General features: G+C 42.9%; 1 protein-coding gene, 1 long non-coding RNA gene and 1 pseudogene across 10 annotated transcripts in view; 2 read left to right on the top strand and 1 right to left on the bottom strand.

The window, feature by feature from the left end:
• Positions 1-27801, top strand: part of PLPPR5 (phospholipid phosphatase related 5) — a 102681-nt gene that overhangs the window by 47534 nt on the left and 27346 nt on the right. For all 9 annotated transcript variants that reach the window (XM_032487165.1, XM_032487172.1, XM_032487170.1 and 6 more), the window contains one exon: positions 26542-26718. In XM_032487165.1, the coding sequence (XP_032343056.1) occupies positions 26542-26718 (177 nt within the window). The remainder of the gene's footprint in view (positions 1-26541; positions 26719-27801) is intronic.
• Positions 8914-25028, bottom strand: LOC116665905. Its single transcript, XR_004322691.1, has 3 exons — positions 24726-25028; positions 23866-23867; positions 8914-8924 (listed from the first exon to the last, which is right to left on the bottom strand). It is a non-coding gene; the product is annotated as an uncharacterized LOC116665905 (long non-coding RNA).
• Positions 21213-22244, top strand: LOC102514026 (annotated as a pseudogene).

The following is a 27801-nucleotide window of genomic DNA, read 5'->3' as shown; positions in this document are numbered from 1 at the left end:
AGCAACTTCTGGATTATAAGCCATATTCTTCTAGTCTGTAATAAAAACTTGGAGCTGTTTTAATAATATTAATTATTGTTATTAGCAAATATTTTTGACCATTTACTATACGTCAGGCACTAGGGCTTCACTTTTACTAATTTATTTAATATATTACTAATTCTTATTTATCTGTTATTAAAATTATTATTATTATTGTTATCATTGATTATTTACACTAACTTATTGAATCCTTACAACAGCTCCTTGAAGGATGTACTATTATTATGCCCATTTTACAGATGAGGACACTCAGCAGGTGAAGTCACTTGCCCAGACTCATAGAACCACCTATTTTCCTGGCTACAGTGATTCTGAATGTTCCAGAGAGGGAGTCATTAAATAATATTAGCCTTCACGGGTGTCTGGTTAGCTGAATTCCCTCCTGCTCCTGCATACTCCCCAGTGCTCATAAAAGTCAAAACCAAAGGTTCAGATGATAGATATGTTTAGAGAAAAAAAAAATTTAATAACACTCCAGCACTCAGGAACCTTCTATCATTAAACAGCGGTTCAGACTAAAAGTCAGGATTCCTGCTTGTAATTACATTGACGGGTCCCACTGTCTTTGTAACAATAGATCCTGTTCTCCGCTAGCTGCTCTTCCCCCTTCCCTGCCACCCCTGTGCGTGAGGAGTGGGTGGCTGCCATGGCAACTCCGAATATAACTCCGGCTGCACGTGGAGGCCTTACAGTCAGGATTTGCCGTTGTATTTGAACCCGTATACATACATATTTTTTCCTAGCTTCACTAGAGACATCTTGGAAAACTTTGTAATAGAAATGTTGGGATGTTTTAAACTAACACAGCCTCATAAAATGCTTGCCAGATTCTGACATGTAGGTAAATAGGGGAAAACAGCCATATTATTCAATATTCTCTGTGGAACTAGGCTGATTGCCTGCTATATTTAGGTCGAGATATATTTGTTTAATGTGGCATAGGGGTTACACATGTATATAAACACGTAAATAAAAGTTAATGAGCCCTGTTATGAAGCATGTGAATCAGAACGGAAGAATATTTTTATGAACTTGAACTCTCCCTTAGCATTTGACTTTAATGAAGACTTTGGGGGTAATTTGATCACCGAGTTGTTCTCTTTTGCTTTGCTGAGAACTTTCAGGGAAAAAAAAAAAAATTCTACGCCTGTTTTTGCAAATGCTGTCGGTTTCCCAGGAAATAATTCTAAAGGTTATTTAACCCTCATTAAATTTATAATTCAGTGTTAAGTTGCATTAGAATAATATTTAAATTTAGCTTCGTGGTATTTCTTTTCATATAAAAATGGGTAAAGTTTTGTTTTTGTTTTTGTTTTTGTTTTTTAATTAAAGTCAGGTGAAACTCCAAGGTTGAGAATGAGGCATACAGTTTGGTGACTTTCCAGTTGACCTCGTAAACCGTTGAAGCCAAAAGTCATAGAATGGCCTCTTTAGGTCTTCTAATTCTGACCTTAGATTTTCTGAAAATCTTAAAAAAATAAAGGAAGAGTCAGCTACATTTACTGACCTTTTCCCATTATCTGCTGCCTCATAACAACCCACCCTAAACCTCAAAACAACAAGAATTTATGAGCCTCAGGATGCTGCAGGCTGACCTGTGGTTTTCTTGGTGGTCAATCTTTGTTGCATCTCTCATGAGTCGTGTTCAGCTGACCAGTCAGCTGGGGGTGGAGGAACTGGGACAGCCCGGAGAGCCGGGCTCTCATGTTCTCAAGACGTCTTTATCATGGGTTGTTTTCCCTGCCACAGTCTTAGAGCAGCCTTCCAAGAGGGCAGAGGCCCAAGCTGCAAGGCATCTTGGGGCACAGGCTCCAAAACTTGTTCAGCACCCCCATGGCTGCACTTTCTCGGTCCAGGCAAACCATAAGGCCAGCCCAGATGGATGGGGGTGAGGAAGAGTCTCTACCTAGAGATGGGAGGCCCAGCAAAGTCAGACTGTGAAGAGGTGAAAGGACCGGGAAAGGAGGAATCTGTGGACATTAAACAGTTCACTGCAGGTGCTCCCAAAACACTAGCGGAAAGCCCTGGAGTAGCATTTTCCTGTCTTCTTCCACCTCGTTGGTGGCAGGTCATTCGTGTCATCCTGCTCTCACTGCCCACATGGCCCTATCTTTTATGAAAAGCTCACAAGGTCCCACGTGCAGGAGTGACTGCCCACAGGCTGCCAAGACAAGAGTCAAATGAACACAGCCCACTGGTGTCTGTCTGCCCCTCCGTTTGTGACGTTTTACCTAATTCTGCAGAGGGACATGAGCAGGCTGTCATTCTGGGGCACAGGAATTGGGGAAGCATGCCAGGTTACTCACAGCTGACTCCATGAGACTGACTGGTCAGGGACTGGGTTTGGAGAAGAAGGATTGGGGTGGGTAAGAAGGAAGGCTCTGGGCTACCTTCAAGAGTTTGTCTTCACTGGCTGGTGAGACCTGGCTTCCATCGGAAGGCCATTCCTCTAAATCTTCCCTGCTCAGGAGTAATTCAGTGCAGAAATGGATACAGTCCCTGTGCTCTGGATTTCAATTGAGCAAATTTGTGTCTACTAGATAATGTACCAAAAAGCATTTATTGGGCACGCACGCGTAATGTGGCTGCTCTTGTCTGCTTGTCTACTGGTGCTGTGACCCTGCGAGTAGTCGACTGAGTTTCTGCTGCCAGCCTTCAGCGAAGTGTTATTGGTAGCGGGTGGGGGAAGGTACAGAAGATCTGCAGAGTACCCATTGGGTTCCACTGTTTTCACTACCACAGACCCCTTTTATAGCTCACCTCTTCCCATTCCCCCCAGTCCTCCATGCACTCCAAGTCTTTATCTTCTGTTGAACAGATTAACACTTTTGCATCCCAACTTGGGCCCAGATATTAAACAATGGTCCATAATAATAAAAATATAATACGCTGTTTTGAAACTGCATAATGCAATTATTAAAATGGCACACGTACAATTATCAAATAATAAGCAGTAAATGATTAAAGACACATGGATACCCTGCATCTTGACTTGAATTTTACCTGGCGTCCATACGTGACACTTACATTTGGGGATGCTGTGATTGGCCCGTGGCTTTATAGTGGTATCTGGTTCTCTAGTCACATCACAACAATTCCCGTGTCTCCCGCAGCGTATCGGATCCACTCAGCAGCGTGTGCTCACCATTGTCGCCAACTGACTCACTGTAGTTCCAGCCCAAAGCAAAGAGTACTGACTTTTTAGTTACTGCACTTTTGCCTACGATGGATAGATACAATATCCCACTAGGCTCCTTGAAATATTGAAGAATATGTCGTAGAACTCCATTAAGACGTCAGGAGGTTAGGTGTGAGCGGTCTCCAGCCTGGGGATGGCTGGCAGCACCTACACATTCTAATTGGGAAAACAGGACTGACTGTCACAGGGCAGTGGGAGGTGGTCAGGGCTGCGCTGTGACTTTCGTGGGGCCGAGGTACTCATGTGTGCCTTCATGGCCCCCCTCCGCCTTTAAATATAAATATAAATGCAAATATAAATATAAATATATAAATATGTATATATTAGAACCTCATTGTTGTAAGAACGCATTTATAAATAATATATGTTAAACATTTTCTTCAACCTAAATGCTCACTTTTTCCTTCTGATTTTAAGAGATTAAGACGATTTCATGGGTCCCTAGAAGTACCATCAGCCCTAGAAGTATTGCAGTGCCTACTGGATAAGTTTGTCCTGGGGATGGTACATAATAAAGTTCTAAGTGAAATATAATCATTAGCGTATCTGGTAACAACCATGGGAGCCACTCTGTGCCCAGGAGGGAAGAGGCCACTATTGGTAAGCATCAGGGAGCAGTACTTCAGAAATAAGTGGTTCTTGGGATAGGGTTGGAGATGGATATGATTTGAACAGGGAAAGAAGAAGCAATTCCAGGTCAGGGGACAGAGGGGGCAAAGACACGGAGCAAGAAGCAGTAGATGCAGTTAGGGGCCAGTGACAGGCACACCGCAGATGGGGAGCAGAAGGGGTGGCTGGTGGTGGGCAGGGGGAGGAACTGTGGGATTTAAGGATTAGCAAGAATAAATCAATCGGAAAGACCTTGTAAACCAATCTGAGGCTTCATGCTTGAGTTAATAAGCAAGACAGAGTTGAAAAATGACGTGATAGAAGCAGTTCTTTAGAAGGGTTTTATTTATTTATTTCAATCCCATAAATATATATTGAATACCTAGAATGCGTCAAGCTGGTGCATTCTGATACAGTCCTTCTGAAGTTTAAAATGGTCTGATGGAGAGTAAAGAGGGATTTTAAAAGGAAAAGACAAAACTTAAAAGTAAAGAATATTTGAAAGAGATTGTCAGTCTCAGATGTGAAATGATAAGGATTTGAATTCAGTTGGTTTCCTTAAAATTGAAAGCTGTGGTGCTGATGAGACCAGAGTCCAATGATACGAGACGTACAGATTTGAACAACTGGGGGTCTCTGAGCATCTTCTCTTTGAGCACAGGAGTAGGAAAGTCAGACCAGACCCAGAGCCAGCAGTCTGGTGTGCAGCTCGGGTTTCACACACCATCACCAGCTTAGATGCTATGGCTACATGGAGCCAAATCCCTGGGCCCAATTTTAGCATTTTTTACTGCTTCCTTGTTTCCAATCTCTATTCCCCAGCTTCCATTTATCGAAAGGAAACAGTCTAGCATCATACTAAGCCCTCTGTACGCCGTAATCTTCACAAAGGCTGCGATGAAGGTCTGGCTGTCTTCCTTTCCCAGGTAACAACACTGAGGCCACAAGAGGCTAATGAAGTTGCCCAGAGTCACTCAGCTAGTATTAGAGTCGGGAATGTGACTCCAGGTCAGTGTGACTCCAAAGCCAGCATTTGGTCTCTTACATCACACTGCCTCCTGAGATGTGCCCCTGTGAAGAGAAGGCAGCTCCGTTCTGAGTTATCTTCAGAGCCTAGTGCCTTACCCATAGTAGCTGAAGAAAACTAGTTAGGTGATTTTAATTGAAATGTTGTATGATATGAATTAGAAAGGATGTGGGGGAAAAATGTGCATTCCATAAGTTCCTGTTTCACGTCCTGTTTTTCAGGCAGCCAAGTAGCTCAAACACTAAAAGAAATATGAATGGTCATGATTGTCAAGTTTTTAATTGTACTTTGATTTTAAGTGGATGCATATTTTATTCTTATGACCCTTAAGTTTGAATATCTTATGTTCTGCACGTTGTTTGCAATGTTAAAGAACTTTAATTGCTTCTAAAATGACAACTTCGAAGTTATCTTTAACTTCTTTACAATGTACAATAACTGGCTACATAATAACCTCACCAGCCTCGGCCGTGCTAACTGCTGACTGGATCTCTGTGGTAAGCAGTTTCGCTTTGATGGGGTCCAGCAGAACCCGAATTATAACGGGCAGCTCTGAACGTGCGGTCATTTGATACCCCGGGGTCAAACAGTCCATCTCTGCTGGGCCCACTGACACACTCACACGTCTCCTTTTTAAAAGACACCCCATTCCCTGCTGCCAATGTCGTGGCCTTGCAGGAGCCAGCACCGTGATTCTCGCACTTACTGCCATAAGCCCCAGGCTGTGTGCTTCCCACCGCTGGCGCTCGAGCACCGTAGGGTCTGCTGGATCGTGTGGCCCAGGTGACAGATTGTACTTATGGCAGAGCCCTTCCTGCTGCCGCCCCAGCTTTTCGTGTCACCTGGTACCTGGGCCAGAACGGTATTCATAAGCGTAGGATGTGTTTCCTTAAGAACGCAAAGCGATCTAAAGGTGCCGTGCTTCCCTTCTTTGCGGTGGGAACACAAGGTGCAGTCGTTTGTACTTGACTTTGGAGGGCATGTCTAGCACGGCCCTGATCAGTGGGTCCCTGAGAGCTTTACTGATGTCCCAGGTCCCTGAATCTTATACAGTTTACCTCCCAAGGTCTGGAATGCGTGTGTCTTCCCCAAGACCCCAGTGAGCTAACCACCTCTTGTTTATCTTGCCTGATCAGAATGACATTTTTGATGTAAAGGATCCATATGGCAGCCTGTGAGATGTCCAGAATGTCCACCTCACTGCAGACTGTGATATGGCAAAGAGCAGGAGAGTGAACGTCGCCCTGACATAAACTGGGGTGTGAGGAGCTGCCTGTTCCACGTGAATGTGAGCTGTTTCTCATCCTCTTTCTTGAATGAGAGAGAAAAGAACGCATTTGACAAATCAATGGCCGCTACTCCTCGGTTGATGATTCAGTAGTCTATGGTCATTCTCCAGGATCTGTCTAGACTGGTGAACTGAATGGAGATAGGAGAAGAACTACCACACCCGCATTCTTGAGATCTTAAGTGGTGGCATCAAATCTTCAACATCCCCCCTTCCCTAACACAGTATTATGTTTGATGTACTATCCTGCAGGAGTGGGAGAATACAGTTTCATAAGCTTCCGGTTGAGTTCCCCCAGGGCTCCACCCTCCCAGGGGAACACGACCACTGGGTGTGCTCTCATACCGAGGAAGTCCACTGTGAGCCAGACTTTGGCTTGGACTCACTTGTTATCTAGTCCCCGTGTGACCCTGCTCTGACATGAGGCCATGGTGATGTTAATTCAGGTGTCTGGGAACCAGTGCCCACTGGGACTATGTCCAATAGTCCTCAAAATATCTAGGTGCTCTCTTTTCCCCAGTGTATCGCCGCTGACTAAATGATCACGGGTCCTTTTGGAGAAGGACCCGGGAAATCATTACAACACATACTTTCTGTTGTGCTGCAGGGTCCTTCCCTTGGGGACCAGCTGCCTCTTCAGTCAGTGAGTTTCATCCAGGTTAGAGAACTGCAGAAAGAATTAAAATATTATATTGGGGCATCTACTCTCAGCTCTGCAGCCTTGCTTTCTTGTGATTGTATATTAATTGTGAGCCTCATTGGCTCCCCATATGTTTTGCCCCTAGAAAATGCTGCCATTTATAAATCATCTTCAGAACTGCTGGCTGGGCAAGTCCCCTTGGCTGTCCCTCAGGCCTTCAGCATCACCGTAACAATTACGATACTCCCTCCCACCCCATCCCTGCTTCTGATGGTTCAGCACTGATACCTGGCTTCTGTTTCTTCGGGTCCCTCATAATCCACATGGACATCAAGGAGCCCAGCTCTGTGGGAGCCTCTCCTCCCATCACCCTCGCCTGCACCGGGGCAGCACTGCCAAACTTGCGCGTCATGCCGTGCCCCTCTCACCAGCGGTGCGTCCACTAGGTCCTCCCAGGGTGCCTAATCCTCTGGGGGGCCTTGGAGACTCCTCTCCTGCGTCCATCCCAGGAATGCCCACTTCTCTGAGGCTTTTCATTCCTTCCCCCATCTGCCAAGGCAATGCAGGCACATCAGCTTCATTAAGAGAAGGCAGTCGTTTTCTCTAGGCTTGTAGTAGCCAGCCCAGCAAGGTATTTCTATGGTTCCCTGGGGCCTGGTGAAAGTGTTAAATCCCACATCCCCAGGGAGAGTGTCCTCATGTCAACAAATGCTCCCTTATCCTGTTTCTGTTTCACCGTCGTTGATAAAACCCCCTTCTGAATCCAGCCGCAGAGGTCTGCCCTGGCTCTGGGAGGCGTGTGCCGGCTAATTCTTGCAGCAGTTTGGGGGAGGAGTCTGTCCGCTTCTCAGTAGGTTCGTCACATCCCGGGCACCAGTCACCACTGGTGGCTTTGAGCAATTGCATTGCTGCCTGGCGGACTGTCTGTGCATAGGTTGGGATCCTTATTTCCAGGCAAGATATGTTGCCAAACCCATCTGACCACCTGCTTTCTTAGACTAGCCCTGGTACCAATTACGCTTCTCCAAAAAGTGGACAAGATTTATTGGAGGATTGGAGGGGGGCAATATTTGCAAAAGTTAGAGGAAAGAAGCAAGATTGGATGGGGGAGTCTCAGCCAGTCTTGAGCAGGGGTAGAAGAGCCCCATGTTGGGCATAAATGGCCAAGCCTTAGTACCCCTGCCATGCTCAGTCACTGGTCAGGGGCTGGCCAGCAAGCTTGTGGCCTCTGCTCAAACACTGTGGAATCTAGATGCACGGCAAGTGGAGACTCTCAGCTCACTGCTCTCCTAAGAGGAGAACAGCTTGCTCTTTCCTGAAGGGAGGGCAGAGCACTTGCCTCTGTGGCTGCCCCGCGGCTCTCATCTGTCAGGTAACGCACAGCAAGGGGTTAACAGTGCGGCATGTTATCTTCTGTGAGCCTCCCTGTGTCAAATATATTTGCCCTTGAAGTGCCTTAATGTACAGGAAAAAAATTTCTGTAAACTTCTGAAAAAAGCACTGTAATTTCAATCATCAAACTCCCAACTTGAAGATATAGTTCAAGTCAAAGAGATTTCTTGCCACCTCTTCCACTGCAGTAGAAAAGAGATGACCTTCTGTGAACACAGTCTGCTTTGAGCCTTTTGTTTGTCTGTGCCATTTAAAGAAACTCTTGGAAGGAGAACATAGGACTTCAAATAACAAATAGAAATCACTCTATAATAATATAGAAATTTCGAGTATAAAAATAACTTATTATTGACAGCTTACTGGGCTAAGCACCTTGCACGCAGTAGATTTAGTGCTTTCTTTCCTTTGTCAAACATCTTAATCAGGCATCTTTCTCTATATAGGGATGTGTGCTTTTAGCTTTTACACAATGTAGGGAAATATGATTTCCTGAGACATGCTGAAATTTCCATTATCAAAAAATAAAACCAACGTTCGCACAGAAACTATCCATTAATTTGAGCTACCATCCCATTTCTGAAAGAAACTTCTGGGAAGATAAGTTCATACTGCTTCACCTTTGAAACTATTCAGAATGTGGGTTTTGCCCCTCCCCATCCTGCCCACACTCTACCTAAACTACTCAGAATTCATCCACCAGAGAGCTTATCAAAAGCCTCTTCAGATCCTCGGCTTGCTGGCCGTCTCAGTGACATGGAGCTCCTGATCACCGCCTCCTGTCTGAGCTTCTCTTTCTTCAGACTTTGAGAACATTGTATTTTCCAAATTTACCTCTTCCCTCATGAAGTGCTTTCCTGCAATGTCAGAAAAATCATCTATGAGCATTTACCAGGTTTCTGTTCCTGACCTCCTTTCCTTCCGTTATCCCTCCCAAGGGTGATCTCATTCACTGCCACTCCCACGTCTTTTCAACCCCCCAAACTCCTTCACTGGCCTCAGCCTCTCTCCTGAACTCCAGAGTTTACTCCTAACTTGAACATAAATATGTTGTGTTTCACCAGCTCCTTAAACTCAGCATCTCAGAAATGAAAACCATGACCTCGCTCCATCGTAGCCCTGGCTTCTGTGTCTTCTGATTTGCTTGTCGGCATTCCCACCCTCCCAGCTACCCAAGTGAAAGGTCTGAGTCATCCTCAGCTCCTCCCACTTCCACGCCCCCACATCCAGATGTCTGATAATTTTGTTGGTTCCACATTTGAAGTATCTCTCAAATCCAGACTCTGCTTCTCCACCCCCCCCCCACTTCTGCTAGAACATGGCTCCTTTAAATCATTCACCTTCACTACTGTAGGAGCCTCCCAAAGAAGCATCCTAAGAAAATGCTTGACTCACCGCATCTGTTTTACCCTGTGCACCCGAGTAACCCCCCTAAAGCCTGAGCTTCAGCAAGTCTGTCTTTGCACGGAGGCTCTTTGCGGCCTCCCCTCATGGACCTGCAGGGGTCACACTCCTATCTGTGGCACCTGAGACCCTCTTTGTTCTGGCTAAAACGTCTTCCTTTCTGCTGTGGACTGAATTGTGTCCCCTGCAAAATTCGTATACTGAAGCCCTGACCTCCAATTGACGGTGCTCAGAAGTGGGGCGTTTGGGAGGTAGTTCAGTCTAGAAGAGGTCCTCACGAGGGCATTAGAGCGCTTAGAAGAAAAGACGCCAGAGAGCTTGCTCTCGCCCAGCAAGAAGGCAGCGACCTGCAAACCAGGAAGGGAGCTCTCCCACCAGAACCCCTCCATGCTGGCCCCTGGCCTCAGACCGCCAGCCTGCCCGGCTGTGAGAAGATCAGTGTCTGTTGGTCAAGGTGCCCCGTCTGTGGGCTTCGGTTACGGCAGCTTGAGCTGAGACACCGCCCTTGGCTCACAGCGCCTTACGAGCTCAGTTCCCAGGTCATGTGAACGCAGTTCACTCTGGGTCATTACCAGTTACCACAGTGTTCCTTTTTCTATTTCTATACTTTTACTTTTGGTGTCCTCTCAGCCTCCAGTATCTGCAGTACCTCCTACCTCCATACTCATCTAATCAAAATTCCGTTCGCCTTTTCACGTGTCGGTCAGAGTCGTCTACTACCAATCACGGGAGGTGACGCTGGCCAAATATAGTGATTTAGACCAAATGAGGTGAAGGGTCAAGCTGAAGAACCAGGCCCAGGGGTGAGCAGGAGCCGACGGAAGCCCAGAACCCCAGCCAGAGTCCGACCACAGGGAGGGTGTGGAGAGGATGCAATGCTGTGACCGCAGGACCCTGGGTACCACACGGCCACCGTCTTGTGCTGCCCCCACCAGCACCGTTGCCATGGCAGCAGCTGGTGGAATGGCTGTCCCACTGGATCTACTTCTCTGCATCGCTTGCAGGCATGTCTGAGTGACCGAGTGTAGGTCGTGTGCCAGCAGCCTGCTCGCCGGGACTTTGAAGAAGGCAGCACCAACTCTTGTTGGCTTTAGTGGTGGGACAGCGTATTGCTTCTCCTGTGGGAGGCATACTGTGAGGAGGGGGGTTCAAATGTGCTGTAGTGGAAAAAAATGCTCTCTACCTTTATAACACAGACAAGGTTGACCTCCTCTTTGAAATTTAATCTCATCTTTTCATTGAAGTTAATCTACCCACTTACAGTGGCCCACCTAGATATTTGACACCAAAGCAAATCGTTTTTTAGCATCCCTTCTTCTTACGGAAAAAGTACTTTCAAAAATAGTTATATGATTTGACACAACATTGTAAAATGACTGTAACTCATTAAAAATGTGGAAAAAAGTAGTTATATGATAAAAGTAGTAATTATTTTATCAATTCATTTTGCAGTTTCACAATAAACAAATAAGAGTGTTTTTGAAGGCTTAAGATTTCAGGAAAATATTTCATGTATGAACTAAAATTAACACTTACCCTTACAAAAATACTATACTTTGCCTTTACAGCATTACATCATTTCATTAAGTTAAACATAAAAACTCCAAGTAGTCACATATGTTGGCAGAATCAAAAGAATTCAAGTTGTCTTTCATCATCTTTACGATTCCTACGGTATCCTGTTTTTTTCCCTCTCAAATCAACTGTCTGAATGTAACACGATAGGGGCTGGAGGCACTCCGTGGCCAGAGTGTGTCTGACTGGTTCCCAACCTCTTACAAACTTACTCTCCAGATGAGTATGTGTAGCTGAGTCCACGTGCCAGAAGTCAAAAGTATAGCTGGGAGTTCTTGAAATTAACTTCTGTGTACAGTACAACATTTATTAGAGATTATGTAACAAAATCTGAAAAATGGGTTGATTTGAAGATCATGTATGTTAAGTAACAGCAGCAATTACGTCAGCTTAGCCCAGCGGTCCCCTTACTGTTGCCCCTCCACAGCCCATCCCAAACTGGGTGGCATAAAACGGCTCACTGTGCTCACAGATTCTGTAAGTCACATATTTGAGAAAGGCACAGCATGGCTGTCTTGTCTCTGCTGCGTGATGTTTCTGGCCTCAGTTGAGAAGACTCAAAGGCTGACTCCAAGGGCACCTTGATCTCTGGCACATGGAGTCATCTGAGGGATTGCTCGTTCCGATGCTGCGTCAGGGCTGGGAGGACTTGAAGACTAGGGCTGCCCATACGTGGCTTCTCTGTGTGTCTTGGCTTCCTCACAGCATGGCAGCCTCAGGTGGTCAGCTTTCCTACGAGACTCTAAGCACGCATATCCCAGTGAACAAAGCAGAAGTTCATTGGCTTTTATGAGTTTGTGGTGTCACATCTGCTGCGTTTTGTTGGTTACAAGCAAATCACAAGACTGACCAGATTCAAAGGGAGGAGAATTTGACTTCACCTCTTAGTGGGGGAGCCACAGGGGAGCAAGGGGTTAGGGGACTATTGCAGCCATCTTTGAAGAATGCAATCTACCCAACCAACAAAAGCTCCCGGGGGCCAGGAGCATGTTACCAGTGACACTGTTTAGAATTGCTTGGCAGGGGGAGGGTGTAGCTCAGTGGTAGAATACATGCTTAGCATGCACAAGATCCTGGGTTCAATCTCCAGCCTAAGACATAAACTCTTCTGGTTGTTTAGTTCAACTTAAAAAAGGTAAAGATTAGCCCAGTTTTTATTATTATTATTATTATTATTATTATTATTATTATTATTATTATTATTATTATTATTATTATTTCTATATTTCTGCCTCCAGTAGATTATAAATTCACTGAGGTGAGAAACCATTTCTTTATAGCCAACACAATGCTAGCAGTAGCATGAATATAATACAGACTAGAAAAGCATGTTGATCAGTTCAGACAACTACAACCTATCTTTAATGCTCATTATTTGTAAGAAGGAGGTTTAAATAGGTGCTTTGCCTTTGCCCCCTAATAAATCTGTAATCTCAAAGTACAATGATGGAGAAAATGATACTCAGAGGTCGGGCCTGTACAAAGCACTGGATCCATTCTTCTGAATAAATGGGTCTAGTTCCTTAAATAAGTTAAACATTTGCATTTTTATGGCAATCTTATTAGAGCCAAGGGAGGTAATGGGGATACACCCTGGCATTTATGTAAGTCCCGTCCCATGGGGCCTCTTGGCCGCTCTACCTCAACTGGGAAAACCTGTCATCAACCCCATAGCCGGGGATGATGCCTGTACGGGACCCATGTCCATCTAGAGGGTGGGGAGGTCCTTTTGTACACCCTTGAATCATCCTACGTGCTTGTGATTGCCTGCGGATATGGAGGCAGCCGAGTTGGATTCACAGGGAGGCTGGTTGGTTGGGTCCCCTTCCCTGGCTGAGTCTGTGGCTACTCATGGCCATGTCTTCAGCATCCTGTCCAGCTCCGCCTTGGACCTTCCTGCAGTCAACTTCAGAATACTCCTTATCCACTCAAAAAAGCCCCAAAACTTCAGGTCCTTTTGACTCTTACTTTCCCTAAAAAAGGGGGCCACTGTATTTGCGTGAAGAGCCGAACAACAGGCGATCTGCTTTTCCTGTGCGTGCCAGCCCCGTGCTAAGTGCTTTGCATGGATCATCTCGATCCAGCCTCACACTTGGAAACCATCGGTACTAGCCTAATTCCCAAATGAAAGACGAGAAAACTGAGGCTCAGAGAAATTGAACAACTTGCCCCGAGTCCCACAGCGGGTGTATGCTGGAGCCAGAGTCTGAATCCAGAATGCTTCCCAGGTGCACTTTCCGAGCCCCTCCCTTGCTCTGCCTCCCCCTTGCAGCCCAGAAATTAAGGTGCACACCCTGCAGTGCTGACAGTGCAGAATTCCAGGTCCCTCCCCTGGGGCCCTTTGTTCTGGGTGGCAAACGTCTCTGTAGTTTCCCCGGAGTGGAGCTTTGGCTCACATGACAGTGGCAGGATGTGGTATTCTAGCACGGCTGGCATCTCAGGGCGAGCCAGAAATCATTGTGCACTTGGCAGATAAAGAACGCTGAAGATTAGCCGCTGCGCATAAATCAGGCGTAGTGCTTTTATTTAAGTGTTCTTAATGGCCCCGGTGTGCTCGTATATTCATTGCTATTAAGTTTAACTAACTTACGATGACACCCACTGATTCAGCTGGGGCCATTTTGAACAGAGAATCTCAGGGTCTTTTTAACTCATTCTGTAATTGATTCTCCTTATTCCGTAAAGTTTTCTTACTGGATATTTTTATTTCATGAAGGCCTATGGTGTTCAGATTATAGCTTTGGGGTTATTTATAAGTAGAATTAAAATATGGAAAATTAAATGGTAAAGGGGAACGGTCAGCGAAGCTATTACTGCAGCATGATGAAATTCACTCCCACCTGCAAACAGGGTTTAGGCTCCCATCGTCGCTTGCCTGGATTACCAGTAACATTTTTTTTAACAGCCCCTCCTCCTGCCCATTGTAACCCACTTATTCTTCATGTGATTTTCCTGGTGACTCTCCAAAATGGGACTCCCAACATGCAGGTCCAGCTTCACTGGGTGTATAAGCTGCGATGTCACCCAGGGCCTGTGCTCAGGAGGGCCCCACGTGTCGTTATTTTTTTTTTCACTTATTTTTTATTCTTTTTGGTGGGAGGGGTTAATTAGGTTTTTATTTATTTATTTTAGTGGAGGTACTGGGGATTGAACCCAGGACCTCGTGCGTGCTGGGCATGTGCTGTACCACTGAGCTACACCCTTCCGCCCCCACGCGTGGTGTTGATGCTCCTCCCTCACCATCTTGACGTTCCTGATGACTTCTCAACAAGGGGCCTCTCATTTTCATTTTGCACTGGACCCTGCCAGTTCAGTAACCAGTCCTGGTAACATAATAATCATGTAATCCACCCCCCCACCTCCTCGTACGTGCTCTAGAAGCCCCTCTTTCAACTTCTTAAGAATTCGTGGGATTTAGTTTAGAAGCATCTGGATTTTCTGTAAACTTCCTTCTTTTGCAGTCTTGTAGTTCCATGACCATAAAATGCTTTACAAATGTAATTATTAAGGAATGTCAGAGATCTAATGTTTATACAAGTACCTTAAAAACTGATCCAGTGCTGATAAACGGAAGATGGCACTAGTTTCTGTTGATTTGTTTTGGTTTCTCTGTTTGCGTGTTGTATCAGACCCGTCCCACTGTTGCCTTGTATTGACTTCATGGTCACAGAATTCCCAGGATTTTTCTTTAGCAGCGACCTTATCTTTTTCCTTAAATTCGCAGATCTTGAAGTATTTCAGTAATTTTCAATGTCATCAATTATCTTAGTGTCTGATAAGAAATATCTAAAGGGGCTGAAAGTAAAATAATCTTGATTCAGTATATTTTTATATCCATTTACAGCACGTGTACCACATTTCAAAAAAGAAATTTAGATTTTTTTAAAAAATCAAACAATTATTAGTTGGTTTAATTCCAAAACACTGAAAACAACCATTGATTCAGTTATGTATGAATTAATTTGATAAAAAAAATAACTTCTGAGCACATGTGATGTTCTGAGGATTCAGAGACAAACATTCAGCCCTTGATCTCAGGGTGCTTAACGCTCCCATGTGGCTGGGAGATGGCGGGCCCTATTAATCTGCTAGGGCTGCCATGGTGAAATAGCACAGGGTGGGTGGCTTAAGCCACAGAGACTTATTCTGTCACAGTTTGGAGGCTTGAAATCCCAGGTTTAGGTGCCGCCAGGGTTGCCGCCTGGTGCCGCCTTTCTCCTTGGGTTCCAGTCTAGTATTCCAATTTATTTGTTCAAACTGTTACCTGACAGCAGGCACGTCATACATGGAGCTTTGGTACCTAGCTCAGCCTTCAAAAGCCCGTTTAACTCATTAATGTTCATGCGCATAACATATGTTAGTAATAGTGCTACAGGACCACCATGAAGTGCAGTGTTCCCGTGAGAAAATGGTAGCGTGTCTTGATTCTTGGTGTATGTGAGAAGTATCGTCCCTTTAGATGCGAGTATAGATCACTCGCTAGAAGCTTCCTCTGAGGCCTGGGTCTGGTTGTGCTTTACTCCTCGTTCACCTTACTTTCCTCCCCCACTGGTCTCCACTCGGTTCAGGCGCATCACTCACACACACACACACACACACGCGCGCGCGCGCGTGCATAGCCAATGAACGACCAAGTCTTACCAATTCAACTCCCTAAATATTTACTTAATCGGTTCGTAATTACAGCTGTTACTCCAGTTCAGGACATGACGATCCAACACCTGGAACCACTTCAGCCAGAGGGATATTTTAAAACTCAGATCTGCAGCTGTCATCTCCTTGTGTCCCTTAAGTGGCTTTCCGTCATTCTTTTTTTTTATTTATTTATTTATGTATTATGTATTTATGTATTTATTTATTTATTTATTTATTTAAAAAAAATTTTATCTTTTTAATAAAAATTCAAACTCCTCCACTTGACACACAACCTTTTTGCTTGCTTTTTTTTTCCTTTTTAAAGACATTTTTATTTCTTTGTTTTTGTGAACGGACATAAGCTAATTTTTTATTGAAGTTGATTTATAATACTTAGTTCCATGTATACAGCATAGTGATTCAGTATTATTATAGATTAGACTCCATTATTATAAGAGAATGGCTCTAATTCCCTGTGCTGTGCTATATACCCTTGGTGATTATTTTTTACATAGTAATTTGTACCTCTTAATCCCATAGCCCTATTTCACCCCTCCCGGCTTCCGTCTCCCCACTGGTAACCACTAGTTTGTTTTCTATATCTGTGAGTTCGTTTCTGTTTTGCTATATACTTTCATTTGTTTTATTATTTTAGATTCCACATGTAAGTGATATCATATAGCGTTTGTCTTTCTCTCTCTGACTCATTTCACTAAGCAGACTATTCTCTAGGTCCCTGGACACACAGAGCCTTTGAAAACATGGTCCCTGTCAACCTCTCCAGCCTGGTTTCCTGCCACTGCCCTCTCTGCAGGTACCTCCCAGCGCTCACCCTCACCCCACCCACGCAACCTGCAGTCTGACACGCCGAGTTATTTTCGGTTCCCCCAGTTTCTCCTTTGTGCATGCTCCCACCTCTGCTGGAAGACCTCCTCAAGCCATGCCCCCATCCGAGACTGAGGTAGAGGCTTCTCTGCTGCATCTGGCGTGGTGGTGGTCAGAGCCTGCCAGCTGACTGCTTGAATTTGGAGTCCTGCCTTACCGCTATTAGCTTCGTGGGCTGAGGGGTGGAAGCGGGTGGGTGTGAAAGGAGAGATGCCAGCCACAGGGTTCACCCTCTCCATTTACCCCTTCTGCGAACAAGTGAGGTGAGAGCTGGAATTCGGAAGGGGGCACAATGGAGATGAATCTAGGAAGCTTTTAGTTGAATGAAAATTAAGGGGTGGGGCAGGGGAATCTCAAGCCATGAGATGGGCAGGAAAGAAGGTACCTCCTAAGACCCCTGGGTGCCCAAGCAGGAAAATTTCTCCCCAACCCCTGTGACTTAGCCACAGGTGAGGGTTAGGAGTGACGTCAGCAATACCCTAAAACCACACTCTGGAATTTGGAGACATCCCTTAAGATCTCACATTGTTATATTTAATATTAGTATGAAATTGATAAAGCACTTTGTTGCTAGTTGCAAAACTGTGTATACTGTCTATTCACATATACTCACAGTAACTATGAGACTCTGTGTGTGTGTGTGTGTGTGTGTGTGTGTGTGCGCGCGCGCGCGTTGCACTTTGTGGTGCGCATTTATTTTCCTTATTGCAATACTACATTTTCTTTTTAAAGTATAATTTGATTCTTTTCCTGTTATTGTATAATTTAAGAGAGTATCTCAAGATCTGGAATCCAGTTCTTAATACTTAATTTTTTAATGATTCTATAGGATATATAGATTATTAGGTGTCGTGTGTATCATACAGATATCATGTAAATGGATAGTCACATATCCATTAATTACAGTTTCTTTCCTTAATTAAAGAAAATCTGAGAAATATTGTGATTCCTAAGATTTAACTGCAAATTCAAACAGTTTTGAGGGTTAGTCAGAGATATGTGAGGTGTGCTTTTGCCATTTTTACCACTGACTTTTTATCCCTGGTATTAAATTTAAATGTTTCATTTGCATATTTTAATAGTTTTTGCAGGTTCTACTTTCTTCATTTGCCTTGAAGTTAAACTAAAACTAATTCCTCAAGTCATCTAACCGTCTAGTGCGCATTTTGTAATGTTTAAAGGTCTCCAGAGTGGCCTTTTGCATATTAATTTCAGTCTCTTACTCTCTAGTTTAATGAATTTTGAATTTTAGAGATGGTGGCGTTCTCAGAATTGCAGGACTCAAATAATCTCTTGCTTGCATGTAACTCCTCACCTGTCACATAGCTTTCTTTTCCTTGTACCACAATCAGAAATAAAACAGAAGCCTATCTTTATCTAAATATTACCTTCCTTTTTCTATCTTTATCTAAATATTACCTTCCTTTTTATCTGTGAGTGGAAGACAGCTATTAGATGATGGAAATGTGTGGTTCTCGATGTTACAGATGGCAGAGAAAATGTTAAGTAAAAGCATTTTTTGTTCTTCTGGCTGATGGACGAAGTGCCTTGTGTACAATATATTTACCAGGGGGGTCATACTGGAGAGAAATGGCCTCCGTGTAATACCAGCCACGGCTGCACTTCAGGGATAAGGTAAATGTGTCAGTGATGAAGGGGCTGTTATTCCCAACCAAGCCATCAATCGGCCATTGTGCCGGGGGCAGCTGAGTCCCTGAGCATATTCTGATCTTAACTGCACGTACCAGCTGGTCCTGAACACTGAGCTTGTTGTTAATTTACATCACATTTGTGACTCCCTAGTGTTGCCCATTCAGGGACATCAACTACATGATAAATTCTGTGTCCCTGATTATGTAATTTTTTGTTAGGGACCCATTAAGTATATTGTAAAGAAAATGGATGGTCACTCTTGGTTTTTCAAATGCAATATGTGTAAGGAACTTTATTCCCATGGCTGTAAATTAGGCAATTTATTACTTCTTCCAGCAAATGTAGTTTTAATGCAAATACATGATTTTAATCCTTCAGGTTTATTCCAGGCACAAAGCAAACAAAAATCTTCATGCTGCCTTGTGACAGTAGTATAACTTTTGCACTCCCTGTGTGGCCACTGTGCTAAATCGTACAAACTATTATTGTCATTTTACAAATAATGTAACTAAGATTGGGAGAAGTTAAGTAATCTGTCTAAGGGCACAGATCTAATCAGTGGTGGACTGACATTTTAACCCAGGTTATAAACTCCTGTAAGTTAAGCTTTTCCTCCTGGTTTACACTGACCAAATATCGAATCCACTAAGTATCTGAAGGGCATCAAGAAATACAAAATAATTGATTAACTCTGAAGAAGCAAAATATTTTTAAAACAGCTATTATGATAATCAGAACCTGAAAAAAATAGGTTTAATGGGATAGTTTAACTCTGAAAATTCAAGATAACTCCATAATATCATTTTATTATGTTATGTGCTGCTTGAAACAGTAATATGTTAATAGACAGAAAAATTAGATACAGATGGAAGATACAGATAAGTATGTCTGATGGAGCACAAGTGCCCTAAAAATGGTTTTAGATTCAGTACCCAACTCCAACCAATACAATAAATAAAAATAATAAGGTAACAAATGTTGAAATTGGAACAATATTTTTGAATATTAACTGATACATTTTTCGTTTCCCTTGAATCTTAAGGCTCTTGTCTAAGTCTTTATTGTCCAGCAGAAATAAAACATGAAACCACATGCATAATTATTAATTTTCTAGTAGTCATATTTTAAAAAGCCAAAGCAAATGTTAAATTGATTTTTAAAATATATTTTATTTAGCCAATTATGTACAAGTTTTAATGTTTCAACATGTAGCATTGTAAAAATTATGAATGAAATATTTTGCATTCCTCTTTTTGCTAAGTTTTCAAAATTCAGCGTCTTTTTGACTCTTGCGATGCATCTCAGTTCCAATACTACATTTTCATCCCAAGCATTTGATTTGCATTTAGGTTTCATAAAATGTACAGTATAAAAGTAGATGCACATTTGTTCCAAAATATTTAGAAGTTTTCTAATAATCAAATCAATTACCAGTTATGAGACTTAACTAAAATTAAAGATTTCCTTTTCTCCACATCCGCTTTAGCATTTATCATTCATGGTCTTTTTAGTGATGGCCATTTTGACCGATGTGAGGTGATGCCTCGGTGTAGTTTTGATTTGCATTTCTCTGACAATTAGCGATATTGAGCATTTTTTCATGTGCCTACCGGCCATCTGCATGTCTTCATTGGAGAGGTTTGTTTAGGTCCTCTGCCCATTTTTAGATTGGGTTGTGTTTTTTTGTTATTGAGTTATATGAGCTGTTTGTATATTCTGGAGATTAAGCCCTTGTCAGTCACATTATTTGCAAATATTTGAAATCAGTTTAAAGAATCCAGTCCTAACCTGATTGTGACATGCAGATCCGTAAGTAAGACTATAGGGTGCGACCCAGGAAAGTTACAACCGTGCTCTGGGTGGTCAGAGCAGGTGTGCACTGGGGGGTGATGTGGGACAAGCACTGGAATGGCCAGCTTGTGGAGGGATCTGGCCCCTGAGCTATGTCCTGCCGAGTGGGTGGAATCAAGGCCTTTTATTCTGTGGGAAAGAAGAGGCAGAGGGTAACAGAGTTCATGCTAATCACCTGCAAGTAAGTCATGAGCAGATATTTTGAGGCAGAGAACCTAAAGGGAGGAAAATGGCAAAATAGCCTAAGGAAAAAGTGAAAGAAGCATGAGAACAAGAGAAGCTGCCAAGTTTTCCACAAGCTCAGCCATGAAGCTGCCATAAGCCTGACGATCGCCGCTCGCCAGCACTGCCCACAGCCTCACACAGCACGGTTAGGTCCTGGTCTTGTGGTCTCTGGCCTGGCCCCGACTTATCCCCCTGCAGTTGCTGAGGACCTACTGTGTGCCAAACTCTGTGCTCAGGACTTTACCTATGTCATGTCATTTCACCCTTTCCGCACTGCATGGTAATATTTTTATTATCACTTGCATTTTATACGTTAAGGAGACCAAAGCTGAGACCAGCTGAATAATCCATGTAAGACAGTGGCGGAGCCAGGACTCAGACCCAGACTGGTTCCAGAACAGGTGCTCTGATCACTACCGTTATCGCCCATGGATCATTTTTACAAATTTCAGTCCATTCATTCACATGTTAAGCAAATATTAATTGATTATAAGTTTTCTCTGGACACCATGAGAGAGTACCACAAACTTAGTGACTTAAAACAGCCCAGATGTGTTACCCTAGAGTTCCATAGGTCTGAAGTCCAGCACGGGCTCACTGGGCTAAAATTGAGGTGTCAGCCCAGCCACATCCCTTCAGAAGGCTCTAGAGGAGAATCCATTTCTTGCCTTTTCCCGCTTCCAGAGGCTGTCTGAGTTCCTTGGTTGGTGGGTCCCTTTCTCCATCTTCAAAGAGCAGCATGGCATCTTCAGATCTCTTTCTGACTACAGCTTGAGAAGGTTACCTACTTTTAAGCTCAGGTGATAAGTGACATCTCCACAAGTTCCTAGGACTGGCCCACAGGCACCCTTCGGGGGCTGGTAGTCTTTCTATCCCGGGTGCCTACCTTGTGCTAGGTTTTGATCCAGGCAGTATGAGATGGACAAGGAGGAAGAAAGACAACAGCATGTAAACAAATGCATATGCAAGACAGTTTCAGGTAGTGATGTGTGCTTTCTGACAATAAAGGAGTTCAGGGGGCTGAAACCTGGGCGCCTCCAAGATGCCAGCTTACCACTCTTCCCTCACGGACCCTGACACTAAACTCACTGGAAGCATGGCACCGCTGCCTATCAGCAGTCAGTTCTAGAGGAGCCCCTAGAGGAGCAGAAGGTACAGATACTGTGCATGAAGCCATCTATTACTTCAAGGCCAAAGTCATCTTCAGAAACTATGAAATCAAGAATGAAGCTAGTAGGACCTGGATATATATGACTCTCTAATTTCTGAATGTCTAGAGAAACTCCGAAAGTGTAATTCTAAAAGCCAAGGCGAGAAAGAAATGTATATACTGGGAATCGCTAATTTTCCCATTCCCAGAGAGCCTGGATTCCCACTTAATGTAATTTGCGCCAAACCAGCAAACCAACAGGAAAATGAAGTAATGAGGGCCTGTTTACAACAGCTGAGGCAAGAGACTGGACGGAGACCTTGTGAGAAAGTTTTTGATCCTGAGAATGAGAAACCCAGCAAGTGGTGGACTTGCTTTGTGAAGAGACCGTCTATGAACAAGAGTCTTTCGGGACTTGGACAGTGAGGGAAGCCTTGGGCAGACACTGTCTCCACAGCCGTGGAAGCATTTTACAGCCAGATGGACATAGTTCTTTGGCTTTATTTCATAAAGTTTTATACAGAGGAGAGAAGCAAGCATATCTTTACTTAAAGAGCTCTTTATCAAGAATTTGGGGTAAGAGATGGGGTAGAATGGGTTGTTGATGGGTGATTTGAAACTTTCTGTAGTATTAAGCTGGTGCTTAATAAGTAATAGTAAAGAAATTTCTAACACTTCATGTCAGAATAAAAAAGAGTTCAGAAATTCATTTTTCCTCAAGCATGCCTTTTATGCAATCGTTAATTCAACATTGTTTGAACACCCACTATGTAAAAAGTGTTCTATGCATTTCAGGTAGAACAGAGAATGGACAGAGGTTTTATTCTAATGGAATATTCTAGAGGAGGGAACGGATAAATGCATATACACAGGAATGGAGAACATGATTTTAGCTAGTGACAAATGCTACAAAGAAAATACTCCACACTCTCATTTCTCCTGTACCTTTGCATTTTTCATTTGTTCATTCTTTTCCTTAGTAAGTCTAATAAGTCTTTCCAGTGCTTACTGAGTTTCAGGCAAAGTGCTAACTAAACACAGGGCTTACAGTGCAGAACCCATACTTGGCATCTGTGTCCTCAGTGTAGTGAAGGAAGCAACTAAAATTCGTGTGAAGCAGATATTCTGGTAAGGATTCTGGGAGAGGACGACCCAGGTACTTGGGGAGCACGGCTCGGTTAGGGATGCTATCCCCGTGTCTAGGATGCTTTGTACCCACCCCTTCCCCTTTCCTGGGAACTCACATTCATCCTTCAGGATCAAACCTTAGATGTCTCATCTTTGACTAACAATTTCAGGTGTATAGTAAGTGCTTAACACAAACATTTGTGTTTTTATTTTTGTTTGATAATTTGTAAAGCAAATAATTTTGTTCTAGAATTGTTTTAAAATGGTACAGTGCTTTAATGTACCCAAGAGAGAGGTGGTTATTATCGCAAGTGAGTCAGTTCACCTTAGTGAATAATGTGGGCATTGTGATTACATTTTAGTAACAGCAAACTGGGAAGCAAAACCCCTTTACGTGTGTGTCAGTTATTGTAGGTGCCGTATAAGCAAGGAGAAGAGTGTGGAAGAATGTGTACCAGGCTGTTAGTAGGTAGCACATGGCCAGCGTGGGCTTTCTGCATCTTTGTGCCAATGGATATTCATGGGATGGATGAATAAGAACTGCCCCATAATGGTGAGACGGGTTGGCCTGTACGGTCATGAGCATTCACTAAACCTTGAGGACCGAGTAGGTACCTTCTTGCTCAAATCATAAACCCTTCTGTTTGTGTTTTATTTTAGCTACATTTTGACATCTGGTTAACCTAGATGGTTTCATAAGTGAATTAAAAACCAAGAGAGCATAAATAATCAATTCCTGTCCTGTATCCAACTTGCTTAATAGATTCTTCTGCCATAATTTCCTCTTCTGCAAATTGGGAATAGTAGGCTTTCTGTGAGGTTAACGCAATTAGACTGGTTAAAAGATACTTACATGCAGAAAGTGCCACAGAGTTTCCCAGTACATATGAGCGAAAACTCAAGTTTGTCTTTTGTGACATCCACGCCAGTTGGTTATGCTACGGAAAGTTCTGTGCATTATGAAGCAATACTTTGATCCACCTCCAAGTTGAAAATATCTGAACAAATGTCACCCTTCTCCCAGAACCCTTAAGACTGAATTTTCTTCCACTCTGGTTCTGGGTGTTAAGTGGGGATCTGGTGGAGGGAGAGCCAAATCCCGGGCTATTCCTAGTACAGAAGCTTTCTCAAGAGTTTGCACGGTGGCCAGGCTGTATCTTGGGACTCCTTGTAAACCACGCGTGAGTCAGAGCAACTCAGGAACAAACTCAAATTCGAGCGAAACCTCTGAGGGTTGTAGCCCAAGCTCACAGGTCAGGATAAGTCTACACAACTCGGACAAGTGAGGGCTGAGCTCTACCTGAGATGGCCTCTGGGGGTGAGGGAGAAGGCAGATGTTCTTCAAAGCCATATTCGATTCTGTAGGAGATTCTCCACACAAAACAGTCTTAACACTACTTCTCACTTCTCCCTGATAGAGGATGGGTGTCGCCTCACCCCGTATACTGTGGGGGCCTCTCTCTCCTGTCTTTAATTGTATTTATTTTGCATTACCTGATACTTAGCTGATGTCCATTGACCATTTCCTTCAGGCAAGAAATCAAGAAAGAAAGGAAGACACGAAGGTATGAGGCACCGAAGTCCTTTGCCCATGCTTCCCCCTGAAGTCTCTCCTTTCTCAAAAGTGCCACTCCCGGGAGTCAAGTTGTGCATTCTTCATAATAAGATTTATCCTGAGTCAATTTTGTCATCTATAAAATGAATTTAACGATGCTATCTTACTAATATGGTTATTTTGAGGACTTAATAAGATAATTAAAGTAAAGTGCATAGAACATTGCCTTGAAGAGCCATTGCTCATTAAATCATCGCTCTAATGATTATTATCAGTGTTAATACTATTCAGTTGTCATTTCCCATTTATTTTGTCTTAGTAAGGATAGGATGGCTTTAGCATTCTGACACATGTGAAGAAATGCCAAGGTAAGAAGTCATGCACCAGGCAGACAGCTGTGTTAAAGAGCATCTCACAAGCAGCTCAAGTTTCACTCCCTGTTTATATGCACTGCTCAGGTGAGGAATTACTCTATTAGATGCATCACTGGAAACCTGAAGTGGTGCGGTGTTCTTACCTTGTCATTCATGCGGGCAAAATTCTTTAGCGTTCTCCAAATGGCAGAAGCATCATTTGCTTTCTCATCTCTTCCTGTTCCCCTCTCATACATACGTACTCTCCCTGACTGAGTTTATTCAGCTCTTCCAAGCACAGGCTTAGCGTACACAGTCGTAGCTCTGAAGGTCGTAGGGCCCAAGATGGAGAGAATCCAGCTTTCTTCTTTTATTCCTAGAGTATTGGGATAAATTGCAAAAGGCTAGAACTTGGCTACATAGAAGCCCTGTATCACATCACATGAGATGTTTAAATATTCATGCAGTGTGTACTGGCAGCCAACAGGGCTGCAAACTTTTCCCAGGGAAAGAGAAAAGAGAATTTCTGAATTTCACAGCATTCCAAAGTGGCTGCCACAGACTGAAACCTTAAGTGCTGACTTTGGTTTTATCTCTTAGGCACATGTATTTTTTATTCAACTGAGGGCAGTAGGCAAATAGTTGTATGCATTTCCAAGTACCCTTCTGACTATATTATCAGTATCAGATTCTGACATTAATATAAAAATTGATTGTACTGTCAAAGCCATCTCCTTAACAATTACTAATGGCTTGTGACAGTAACTGACACAGTCCCTTCGCAGTCAACAGATTCACTTTCATAGGAAGATGTGGTTTAAGATATATGAGCATTTGAGCTATAGAATAAATCAGACTGGAGGAAGGACTGAGTTTCTTGAGCACAGTGGCTGCAACTTGAAGTCATTTCACTCAGTGAAATCAACTGACGCCACTGTCTTCATTAGCTTAAGTGAAGATGCCAGAAATGTAGGTGTTTGTTAATTGCTTTGTTTTGGTTTTAGCTGACACATTTCCCCCATCATAATTAAGTTTTTTGTTGTCCTAATTCAGACTGATGAATTTTAGTTAAAACACAGTAATTTTGACATTTCAGATAACAACATAAAAGCAAACCTTGGTGCTGTATTGAACCTTAAATTCTTTCTTCAAATTAGTATCTATTTTGTGGAACTCTACTCCAGTTTGTTTTTTATAACTATATTCACAAATTCTGATTTTATAAAGTATGAATCCTCTCAATTTGGCATACAAAAATATAATCCTTAAAGGCATTCATTTATCAATTTTCCCTTTCTAACAGTATTGATCTAAAATGTAAATTTAGATAAAGCAAGAATCGGTACATTAGAAGTTAAATAAAAGGTCACTTGGAATGTCTGTACTCAGTGTTCTTAGATGATTGATATTACATAAGAATTGGCCATTAGTCTAGACTCACAGACATAGAATGCAAACTTGTGGTTGCCAAGGGGGCGGAGGGTGGGAAGGGATAGACGGGATTTCAAAACTGTAGAGTAGATAAACAAGATTATACTGTATAGCACAGGGAAATATACACAAGATCTTATGGTAGCTCACAGAGAAAAAAATGTGACAATGAGTATATGTATGTTCATGTATAACTGAAAAATTGTGCTGTACGCTGGAATTTGACACAACATTGTAAAATGATTATAAATCAATAAAAAATGTTAAAAAAAAAAAAAGAATTGGCCATCAGTCAATATAAGGTAAGTAAAATTAACTAATCACTACTCTTAAACTCTACTTATAAGAAATTTCTTTCGAAAAGTGCATAAACCACCGTTAGTTACTTGAATGATACAGGCATATACGTGTCCATAAATATGTATGTGTACTGACACATACGTAAGGCGTATATCAAGGAAATACATTCATAGAAAGTCATGTCTTTTTTTTCATATTTCAGATGTACATTACCAACACCATCAAAGCCAAAGGAACAAGGCTTGCCAAGCCCGTTCTCTGCCTGGGCTTAATGTGTTTGGCCTTTCTCACCGGGCTCAACAGAGTGGCAGAATATCGAAATCATTGGTCGGATGTGATAGCAGGCTTTCTGGTTGGAATATCTATAGCAGTATTTCTGGTAAGTACAAATTTATGTATTTAGATATAATTTGTTTTTTTTAATCAACTTGTATAACTACCTATTAGAAAATACATGTGTGAATCACTGGGTTCAGTTGTCCAACGGCGGTATATCAAACGGAATGGAAGACTTTTAGTCACTCATTTTTCTTCCTCCTCCCTCATTTGTTCTGCCTAAAGTCTGGTTTGGGGATGAAAAAAAAAATGTATATTCTACATTTAAAGGTAAAGAAGAAAATATTTTCATATAAAATGGAATGAGGCTAAAAGCATTCATTTCTCTCCAGGTGGTTTTTTAGACTGGGTTGTTTGAATATTTTAAAAATTTCCTCACGGCACTTTTGCATCCTGGAGTGTGTAGAGCATCCCAAAGCTCCCTAGTGCCTCAGCGCAGGGCCGTCCCTGAGCCGCCATGTCATAGCGCTCGCTAGCAGGGGAACCTCGCTTGGGAGGTGAACCAGTTACCTGCAGTAACTAAAAATCCCTGGGTTGTTGCCAAGACAATGTCATCTCAACTCAGATTTTGCCAAGTCGTGAAGAGCATACGTAGTGACTTCTCATGAAGTGAGCATGCCATCTCTCCTCCTATTATATAAAATGTCCTTGGAACATTTCTGTAGGTTTTAGTTGTTGGAAAATATACTTCAGTCTGGCTTTAGAATTAACCAGTCCATTATAAGTATGGAAATATAACAGTTACCCAAGCGGAAAAACGTGTAGACAACCATATAAATCAAAACATATTTTTGCATTGACATATTATAAGAAACACTTTATTTTCAGTTTAGTTACATTTAAATTGTTTCTCCAGGGTAACTTTCCTTCTTCAGTTTCTTTTCACTAGTTCATAACCAGTAAGCAACAACTTTTATGAACCTTTCCAACTACCAGAGATTTGAGCACTGTTTATCTGCCAGGCACTTTATACAGGCTGTTTCTTCTAGAACTTCCTGTGGTAACGTGGAGACCATGCCCTGATCCCTCTCCAGACCCTGTGATGATTTTTCTGCCCGATGTCGCTCCCTCCACATCCAGGGTCCCTGGGAGACTCAGGCTCGTCCCTGTGTCTCTTCCCCGGAGA

Source organism: Camelus ferus, chromosome 9, assembly GCF_009834535.1.
Source record: "Camelus ferus isolate YT-003-E chromosome 9, BCGSAC_Cfer_1.0, whole genome shotgun sequence".
In the NCBI taxonomy this organism is placed as follows: domain Eukaryota; kingdom Metazoa; phylum Chordata; class Mammalia; order Artiodactyla; family Camelidae; genus Camelus; species Camelus ferus.
This window is presented reverse-complemented; position numbering and strand designations above follow the sequence as displayed.